Genomic DNA, 10,473 nt, shown 5'->3' with positions numbered 1-10,473 from the left:
GTCACTGTTTGTAACCTTGGTGTAACCATGGACAACCTGTCCTTCTCGCCTCACGTCGCTAAACTGACTCCCTCATGCCTGTTCCTTCTTTACAGTGTCAGGAGGATCCAGCCATTCCTATCCGAAGAGGCCAGCCAGGTGCTTGTTCAGTCTTGTGTCATTTCGAGACTGGACTACTGCAACTCACTCCTGGCAGGTCTTCCCCTGTGTTGCATTCAACCTCTGCAACTAATCCAGAATACGGCTTCATGACTTGTTTTTAACCTCCCCAGTTTCTCCCACACCACCCCACTGCTACACTCCCTCCACTGGCTTTATGACTCTCTGCGCATCAGATTTAAAACACAGATGCTTGCATAAAAAGCTAAAAATGGACCAGTACACACATATGTTAAAGCACTTATCACACCCTGCTCTGCATGATGCTCCCTCTGATTGTCTAGTACTGTGTAATTGGACCCATCATGTCTCAGGGTACAAGGAAGGCATGCATCAAAACTATTTTCTGTCCTGGCACCCAGGTGGTGGAATAAACTGTCCGAACATCTGAGTCACAGACTGTCTTTAAATGAATACTAAAGACATAACTTTAGTCTTTAGTACTTTTTTATTTTTAAAAAAATGATACATTTTTTTTAAAAAATCCCTGTTTTGTGGTTTTCATCACATTGTACACTTCAACAGGGTTTTTAGACTGTCGGTACACAATTTGGTTGTGCATTGTAGTGCATTGTGGGTAATTCAGTACCTGAGAGTGTACATTGTGCGGTTCATGACATTACCCTACTGCAGTGCATTGTGGGATTTCACTGGATCACTGGATGTTATGTAATATTGTATAAAGTGTAGTGTTACCTTTCTCCTGGTGCTGCAGCTATGGAGAGGGAAGTTGAAGGTGACATAGTAGTTGTCAGTTGAAGCTCTGCAGCGATGGTCATCCAGATAAAGGTCATACCAGCTGAAGCCCAGTGAGTCCAGGTAGGATTTACGGATGGCAATGTTCATCGAGTCAGAGGAGCAATCCACACGGGCTGCACGACATTCAACGTTTGACATAAAACTCTAAACATGCATCTAGTTATTGTGTTCTTTGTATTTCATTACCAACCTCTATAGTGTTCACTACATAGCAATGCTGAGTCCCACTGGTCCAGGCTGTGTTTATATTTTATAGATTTATTATGAAATCCACAATTTATTACCAATAATCATCATCATCATCATCATCATCATCATCAACATTATAATAATAATATACAATAACTAACCGACTACTGTGGGTGCATTAACGTATGGTGCTAGAGCGGGTTGTCCACTAATCGTAGGGTTGGTGGTTCGATTCCCGGCCCACGTGACTCCAAATACCTTGGGCAACTTGGAGCCCCAAGTTGCTCCCAATGGCAAGCTAACACCGTGCATGGCAGCTCTGTTACCATTGGTGTGTGTGTGTGAATGTGTGAATGAGAACCAGTGTAAAGTGTTTTGTAGAACTGCTAAGGTTAGAAAAGTACTATAAAAGTGCAGACCAATTTTTAATTTGGAAAAATTTATAGTTGGAAGGATTTTGGACACATCACCAGGTACAGAATTGTCTGTATGGCTGTACTTAAGACAACCATTGCCAACTTCAAGACAAGTTTAAGACCAGGACCAAGACCTAGTCAAAACTGAGTCTTAAGGGAGTCCAGGCCAAGTCAAGATCAAATCAACGTCTCTGCATACATGAGAGAGAGTATACACCTCCCATCCAAAGAGCATGGCTAAATTTTGATCTTGGCTCATAGGGTGAATGCTTATCTGTTGCACACCTCAGGAGACTGATACGGCTCTTTTTTTCTAGAAGAAATAATTAGGTCTCTTCAAACTTTGTGCATGTGAAAAATCCAGGTTCATGCAGAAAACATCTTGAGACCAGACTCAGGTCCTACAGCTGCAAGTGTCTGCTCGACTGAGTAAGAATAACATGGCGGTTTTATAATGGACTGTGTACCTGTGTTTTGGGTGAGGGAGGAACTGAAGTAAGCTTTAAAGCCACACCCAACCCCAGAGTAGTCACAGAGTAGTCACAGAGTAGACAAGGACCCTTTTTTTTTTTTTTTTTTACAGTAAATTCAATTAATAAAATGCAATAAAAGCAAAACTTGTTTATAATAACTAACTGGAAACACCTTCATTGATTATTAAAGCTAAAACAAATATAGCTCTCTTCAAAACGTGTAAAAGCTTATTAGCCAATGAAGACATTATACTGTATCTCTCCCAGTCAAGAAATGGGAGAAAGATGTCTTCACTATGAAGGGAGACAGCAATTTTTAACTCAGATATGTAAATCTATGTTTAATTTACAATTTAACATACAACTTTGTTAATAAAAGGTTATCCATAGAACACACCTCACACAAACACAAGATCCTGGTCTTTTTAGAACTTAGAGAAGGACAGTCTGGTTCTGAACCAGGGTAAATTATGTGGTGCAGCCTGTTGAGGTCTGGAATGCAAAGACAGCTGACGTAGGGGAGGCACGTGAGAGAACCTCGGGACTTATGAATACAGCATACAAATGGAGACCAGTGAGAAGAGAGTGGCAGCAGTTTGCAGGATCAGGTGACCGATGTGATCATCTATAATCACACAACAGTTTTTAGGGTAAGAGCGTAATATGATATGACTGAAAGGCCATCTAGTGGTACTACATACTCAGAAAGATTACTTCTATCTGTCTGTGGCTCTAGTAGAAGTACTTCTATCTTGTCAGAGTTACTGAGAAGAAGTTACTCAGCATCCAGTGTCTAATGTCATTTACATATTCCGCAACTTTATTAAGCTGGTGTCTGTCATCCAAGTCGACAAAGGAATGGCTTCAGAAGAAGAAGAAGATAGTCGGTTTGGAATGGCCCAGGCCAAGCCCAGATGTAAATCCTATTGAAAACCTGTGGAACGACTTTAAAGAGTTCTGTGCACGGGAGATCAAATTGCAGTTTGATAGATCTAGATCAGGCCTGTCCGATCTTATCCGGAAAGGGCCGGTGTGGGTGCAGGTTTTCATTCCAACCGAGCAGGAGCCACACCTGATTCCACCTGTTTAATCAGTTGATCTTGGCTTTCAATAGACTCAGGTGACCCACACCAACCCTTTCTGGATAAGATTGGAAAATCACCGAGTGCTGTATTACAAGTAAAATGTACTTTAATTAAATATTAGTTAAGGGGTGTGCATACTTATGCAACCAGGTTATTGTAAGTTTTTCCTTTTCTTTAAGATTTTTTTTTTGTCTTATTTACCTCAAGAGAGAGATACAGAGAGGTTGGTGAGGAAACAACTTCTTATAGCTGCTACAACATAAGTGAGAACATCAACTAACTTGATTTGTGGCCATTCCACAACATTAACCATAACAATAAATAGTTAAAAAAGTATGACATTCTTTAATAAATGAGGTGGTGACATCACACCATTCTGTTGTTGTTGTTGTTGATTACCCTATGACATAGAGTGTTTTCTTTGTTAAATTTGATCATCGTTCTGAGTGAACAAAGAATCTTGTGTTTGTCATTTCAGCTAGTGTTGCTATAAGATTTTCATTGCTAGAACCGTCTTCCCATAACCAGTGGTATCTGGTGGTGTAGCACAATACGTTTAAACTACTGCTCTACAGTCACTTTCTTTTAGGTACTGTGTATATATAAGTTCTTCAGCTTTTAACAGATAAATATAACTATTTTCTTATCATAACACCAATGACACCACCTTGCTTGCCTTTAAATAATGCTTTAATAGAGGAAGGTTAGTCAAATTATTCAGTGTTAACTATATTTAAGTGACTAATTAATCAGTCAGTGTGAGTTCACTCCTTGTCCTCTGTCTTGGCCTCGGCCTCCTCTGGGCCTGTAAATATATAAATAAATAAATAATATTCCGAATACCTAATGAGCCTGCTTTTCTGTTTATCACAGTTTATATTACATCGCATCCTTAAAATGTCTGCCCACCATATTGTGTAGTAAACAGAATTATGGGATTGTCTTCTACACTTTTGTGCATAATAAGAGTCTTTCAAAGTCCCTACTCAAAATTCACAAGTTGTCCTCTGACCTTTGAGTGTGATTGGCCCAAGGGTGAGAACCTCAGTGTGGTGATCAGAGCCAGTGCTTCGTTTCCTGCGATAACTGCATCCTTGGCAACATCGTGAGTTGTAGTCGTTGTCAGGGCAGATAACGACATCACACCTGATGAACACCTTGTTGCGTGTGCGCAGGAACTTGAATGCGCTGAAGCTGAACTGAGCGAAGTAACGATTTCCATTTCTGTATATGTTTACCGTGTTGTCTCTCCGACAGCTGAAATGATAAAGACAAAAATAAATACATCATCGTTACATGAACTGTCTAAATAGAGACAGCACATAGCAAGCACTGGTCTGAATGAGTTCATGGATATTATGAAACCTTATACAACTTCATTTACATTCCTAGGCAGCTTTGTAAGGTTACAGATGTCTACCAAAGAGAGAACAACTACCTGTACAACAAGGAATCGGATCTACTGTGGGCAACAAAAACACCTCTCAGAGAAGCTGAAGTACTCAGCCAGTGTAGGGGTAAGAGAAGTTGCTTGAGTGGGCACACTTTGTGATTGGGGGATACAGTCCCTGATTGAGGTTTACTCAGGAGAGGAAATCAGTGCTGGTGTAGGAAAACCTGCTGGAGGGGTAAAAGTCTATGGTGGTGTTGAACCACTTCAGCATTAACTACAATCATTACTGATCTCCTCCACTACATTTTCCTAACTTACTATGTCTGCCGAGTTGGAGGATCACTAACTTCCTGACTTGTAGGAGGTAGCAGGTAGGGCACTCATCTTACTTGAATAACTGCAGTTCACCTTCAATACAACCATTTGTGTTGAACCAACTTTGTGTTGCCTTTAAAAGGTGGGTCCACTGAGATATAGTTATTGGTTTACAGGGACAAGAACAATAGTGTAAGCATGTTTGTATACCAGTATTGTTTGTGTCAGTGTGCTTGTAGTATTTCTTAATGAGTGTGTGTGTGTTGTACCCATTGCGTATAAGGTCATAGGTGCGGCTGCTGTAGTCGTGGTTTGGCGAGGCCACACAGGAGTCTATGAACAGGTGGAGGCTTGGTTCGGCTTAGGTTAGCTGCACCTGCACGTACAGTTGCTGATTGAGGTTCACTCGGTACGGGGAATCGGTGATGGGGTAGTAAAAGTTGCTGGATGGGTAAAAGGCCATGGTGGTGTTGAACCGACCCGTTCCACTGATAGTTGCATTTGTAATCTCTTTGGCTTCATAAAGAGTCCCAACTGAAGAATCACGCTCCATCAGACATCTCACAACCAACAGGAACTCTGTATCATGTCGGGTGATCTCACCCGACGTTGACTGAGCTGCTCGCACATTACTGGTGTAGCTAATACGTCCATTCTCGGTCTGGGGGGAAGTGCACATAAATGCGTACATATAAGTGCATAAAATTAAGCACAATTAGCTAAAGTTTGACCGATAACACATTTATCCTCCAGAGTTGCAATGTTATTTATTTTTTTTCTCATTTTCTCCTTAATTTGGTCTCCAATTCCCACCCACCATCCAGTCCATGTTGTTATCTGATTTAACTAACAGCAGCTCAGACCTCCTTCTACAAGGAAAAGCTGGAAGCCTCTGTACATTATCCTCAGACACTCCACAACATCTTTACTTCTTTTACCCGCCACAGTTTGAAAACTGGTCAAATCTGCCAGTCTGTCCCTGTTCCTACAATTCACATTCAGGACTCCTCTCCTATTTCTTTGGTCTTGTCCTGCAATCCTCCTTGCCTTCATTCTTCTATAATCAATGACTCCATAGCATCTGGTCATGTACCAACTGCATTCGAGACATCATCATCAAGAGTATTATTTATCTCCAGAGAGACAATCAATTATCTTTCTGTCTGGCCCAGAATAGCATCCAAATCCTTACGTCTGGCTTCAAAGTGGCTGAGAAGTACTGAGAAGCTTCACGCTGCTAGATCAGGTAAGTCATTGATCAAGATCAGTCATCAGTTCTCATCCCCTTCACAACGTCATGGCAACTATTTGCTTTTTACCTGGATGGATGGATGGTCATATCAGGTAGGGACAGGGAGGGGATCCAGATCTGCCCCATGCAGGCTCTCCACTGGTGTCCCACAAAGCTCAGTGCTGGGTCTTTTCTGTTCTCCCTCTATATCTGCTCTCTTGGTGAAGTCATATCCTCACATGGGTTTTCATACCACTGCTATGCTGATGACACTCAACTCATCCTGTCCTTTCCTTCCTCAGACACTCATGTGTTGGCATTTATCTCAGCATGTCTGGCAGACATCTCATCATGAAACTAAAGCTGAAATTAAATTCTAGTAAAACTGAGCCGCTCTGCATCTCTGGTGATGCGTCCCAGTGTCAAGTTCTGGACAACTATCACAATCTGTCACTGTTTGTAACCTTGGTGTAACCATGGACAACCTGTCCTTCTCGCCTCACGTCGCTAAACTGACTCCCTCATGCCTGTTCCTTCTTTACAGTGTCAGGAGGATCCAGCCATTCCTATCCGAAGAGGCCAGCCAGGTGCTTGTTCAGTCTTGTGTCATTTCGAGACTGGACTACTGCAACTCACTCCTGGCAGGTCTTCCCCTGTGTTGCATTCAACCTCTGCAACTAATCCAGAATACGGCTTCATGACTTGTTTTTAACCTCCCCAGTTTCTCCCACACCACCCCACTGCTACACTCCCTCCACTGGCTTTATGACTCTCTGCGCATCAGATTTAAAACACAGATGCTTGCATAAAAAGCTAAAAATGGACCAGTACACACATATGTTAAAGCACTTATCACACCCTGCTCTGCATGATGCTCCCTCTGATTGTCTAGTACTGTGTAATTGGACCCATCATGTCTCAGGGTACAAGGAAGGCATGCATCAAAACTATTTTCTGTCCTGGCACCCAGGTGGTGGAATAAACTGTCCGAACATCTGAGTCACAGACTGTCTTTAAATGAATACTAAAGACATAACTTTAGTCTTTAGTACTTTTTTATTTTTAAAAAAATGATACATTTTTTTTAAAAAATCCCTGTTTTGTGGTTTTCATCACATTGTACACTTCAACAGGGTTTTTAGACTGTCGGTACACAATTTGGTTGTGCATTGTAGTGCATTGTGGGTAATTCAGTACCTGAGAGTGTACATTGTGCGGTTCATGACATTACCCTACTGCAGTGCATTGTGGGATTTCACTGGATCACTGGATGTTATGTAATATTGTATAAAGTGTAGTGTTACCTTTCTCCTGGTGCTGCAGCTATGGAGAGGGAAGTTGAAGGTGACATAGTAGTTGTCAGTTGAAGCTCTGCAGCGATGGTCATCCAGATAAAGGTCATACCAGCTGAAGCCCAGTGAGTCCAGGTAGGATTTACGGATGGCAATGTTCATCGAGTCAGAGGAGCAATCCACACGGGCTGCACGACATTCAACGTTTGACATAAAACTCTAAACATGCATCTAGTTATTGTGTTCTTTGTATTTCATTACCAACCTCTATAGTGTTCACTACATAGCAATGCTGAGTCCCACTGGTCCAGGCTGTGTTTATATTTTATAGATTTATTATGAAATCCACAATTTATTACCAATAATCATCAACATTATAATAATAATATACAATAACTAACCGACTACTGTGGGTGCATTAACGTATGGTGCTAGAGCGGGTTGTCCACTAATCGTAGGGTTGGTGGTTCGATTCCCGGCCCACGTGACTCCAAATACCTTGGGCAACTTGGAGCCCCAAGTTGCTCCCAATGGCAAGCTAACACCGTGCATGGCAGCTCTGTTACCATTGGTGTGTGTGTGTGAATGTGTGAATGAGAACCAGTGTAAAGTGTTTTGTAGAACTGCTAAGGTTAGAAAAGTACTATATAAGTGCAGACCATTTCTCATTTGGAAAAATTTATAGTTGGAAGGATTTTGGACACATCACCAGGTACAGAATTGTCTGTATGGCTGTACTTAAGACAACCATTGCCAACTTCAAGACAAGTTTAAGACCAGGACCAAGATCTAGTCAAAACTGAGTCTTAAGGGAGTCCAGGCCAAGTCAAGATCAAATCAACGTCTCTGCATACATGAGAGAGAGTATACACCTCCCATCCAAAGAGCATGGCTAAATTTTGATCTTGGCTCATAGGGTGAATGCTTATCTGTTGCACACCTCAGGAGACTGATACGGCTCTTTTTTTCTAGAAGAAATAATTAGGTCTCTTCAAACTTTGTGCATGTGAAAAATCCAGGTTCATGCAGAAAACATCTTGAGACCAGACTCAGGTCCTACAGCTGCAAGTGTCTGCTCGACTGAGTAAGAATAACATGGCGGTTTTATAATGGACTGTGTACCTGTGTTTTGGGTGAGGGAGGAACTGAAGTAAGCTTTAAAGCCACACCCAACCCCAGAGTAGTCACAGAGTAGTCACAGAGTAGACAAGGACCCTTTTTTTTTTTTTTTTTTTTTTTACAGTAAATTCAATTAATAAAATGCAATAAAAGCAAAACTTGTTTATAATAACTAACTGGAAACACCTTCATTGATTATTAAAGCTAAAACAAATATAGCTCTCTTCAAAACGTGTAAAAGCTTATTAGCCAATGAAGACATTATACTGTATCTCTCCCAGTCAAGAAATGGGAGAAAGATGTCTTCACTATGAAGGGAGACAGCAATTTTTAACTCAGATATGTAAATCTATGTTTAATTTACAATTTAACATACAACTTTGTTAATAAAAGGTTATCCATAGAACACACCTCACACAAACACAAGATCCTGGTCTTTTTAGAACTTAGAGAAGGACAGTCTGGTTCTGAACCAGGGTAAATTATGTGGTGCAGCCTGTTGAGGTCTGGAATGCAAAGACAGCTGACGTAGGGGAGGCACGTGAGAGAACCTCGGGACTTATGAATACAGCATACAAATGGAGACCAGTGAGAAGAGAGTGGCAGCAGTTTGCAGGATCAGGTGACCGATGTGATCATCTATAATCACACAACAGTTTTTAGGGTAAGGGCGTAATATGATATGACTGAAAGGCCATCTAGTGGTACTACATACTCAGAAAGATTACTTCTATCTGTCTGTGGCTCTAGTAGAAGTACTTCTATCTTGTCAGAGTTACTGAGAAGAAGTTACTCAGCATCCAGTGTCTAATGTCATTTACATATTCCGCAACTTTATTAAGCTGGTGTCTGTCATCCAAGTCGACAAAGGAATGGCTTCAGAAGAAGAAGAAGATAGTCGGTTTGGAATGGCCCAGGCCAAGCCCAGATGTAAATCCTATTGAAAACCTGTGGAACGACTTTAAAGAGTTCTGTGCACGGGAGATCAAATTGCAGTTTGATAGATCTAGATCAGGCCTGTCCGATCTTATCCGGAAAGGGCCGGTGTGGGTGCAGGTTTTCATTCCAACCGAGCAGGAGCCACACCTGATTCCACCTGTTTAATCAGTTGATCTTGGCTTTCAATAGACTCAGGTGACCCACACCAACCCTTTCCGGATAAGATTGGAAAATCACCGAGTGCTGTATTACAAGTAAAATGTACTTTAATTAAATATTAGTTAAGGGGTGTGCATACTTATGCAACCAGGTTATTGTAAGTTTTTCCTTTTCTTTAAGATTTTTTTTTTGTCTTATTTACCTCAAGAGAGAGATACAGAGAGGTTGGTGAGGAAACAACTTCTTATAGCTGCTACAACATAAGTGAGAACATCAACTAACTTGATTTGTGGCCATTCCACAACATTAACCATAACAATAAATAGTTAAAAAAGTATGACATTCTTTAATAAATGAGGTGGTGACATCACACCATTCTGTTGTTGTTGTTGTTGATTTCCCTATGACATAGAGTGTTTTCTTTGTTAAATTTGATCATCGTTCTGAGTGAACAAAGAATCTTGTGTTTGTCATTTCAGCTAGTGTTGCTATAAGATTTTCATTGCTAGAACCGTCTTCCCATAACCAGTGGTATCTGGTGGTGTAGCACAATACGTTTAAACTACTGCACTACAGTCACTTTCTTTTAGGTACTGTGTATATATAAGTTCTTCAGATTTTAACAGATAAATATAACTATTTTCTTATCATAACACCAATGACACCACCTTGCTTGCCTTTAAATAATGCTTTAATAGAGGAAGGTTAGTCAAATTATTCAGTGTTGGTAACTCGTAAGTTGGTAACTCGGGTTTTTGGATGTTTTTAACGTCTCCTTTTGTTACGCCACGGCCAGCAGAGGGCACTGTGGCACGGCTCCGGACTGGTCCCATGACTTTTTGTTTTCATTCGCTTTCTGCCCGAGTTCTAGTTTCTGTTTGAGGATGTCCTTGATTTAACCCAGGTGTCTTTGGTTTAGATTAATTATGTTGGGTATTTAAACC

The 10,473-nt window shown here is 41.0% G+C and overlaps 1 protein-coding gene across 1 annotated transcript in view; it reads right to left on the bottom strand.

The window, feature by feature from the left end:
- Positions 1 to 5,191: 5,191 nt before the first annotated feature.
- LOC128613091 (CUB and zona pellucida-like domain-containing protein 1) overlaps positions 5,192 to 10,473 on the bottom strand; it is a 29,622-nt gene continuing 24,340 nt past the window's right edge. Inside the window, exons 11-13 of the mRNA XM_053633655.1 lie at positions 7,325 to 7,500; positions 5,270 to 5,450; positions 5,192 to 5,232 (exon numbers count right to left, since the gene is read on the bottom strand). Of these exons, the coding sequence (XP_053489630.1) occupies positions 5,192 to 5,232; positions 5,270 to 5,450; positions 7,325 to 7,500 (398 nt within the window). The remainder of the gene's footprint in view (positions 5,233 to 5,269; positions 5,451 to 7,324; positions 7,501 to 10,473) is intronic.

This window comes from Ictalurus furcatus, chromosome 9, assembly GCF_023375685.1.
Source record: "Ictalurus furcatus strain D&B chromosome 9, Billie_1.0, whole genome shotgun sequence".
NCBI lineage: Eukaryota > Metazoa > Chordata > Actinopteri > Siluriformes > Ictaluridae > Ictalurus > Ictalurus furcatus.
Note: the sequence above shows the minus strand (reverse complement) of the source record. Positions and strands in the feature narration are given on the sequence as shown.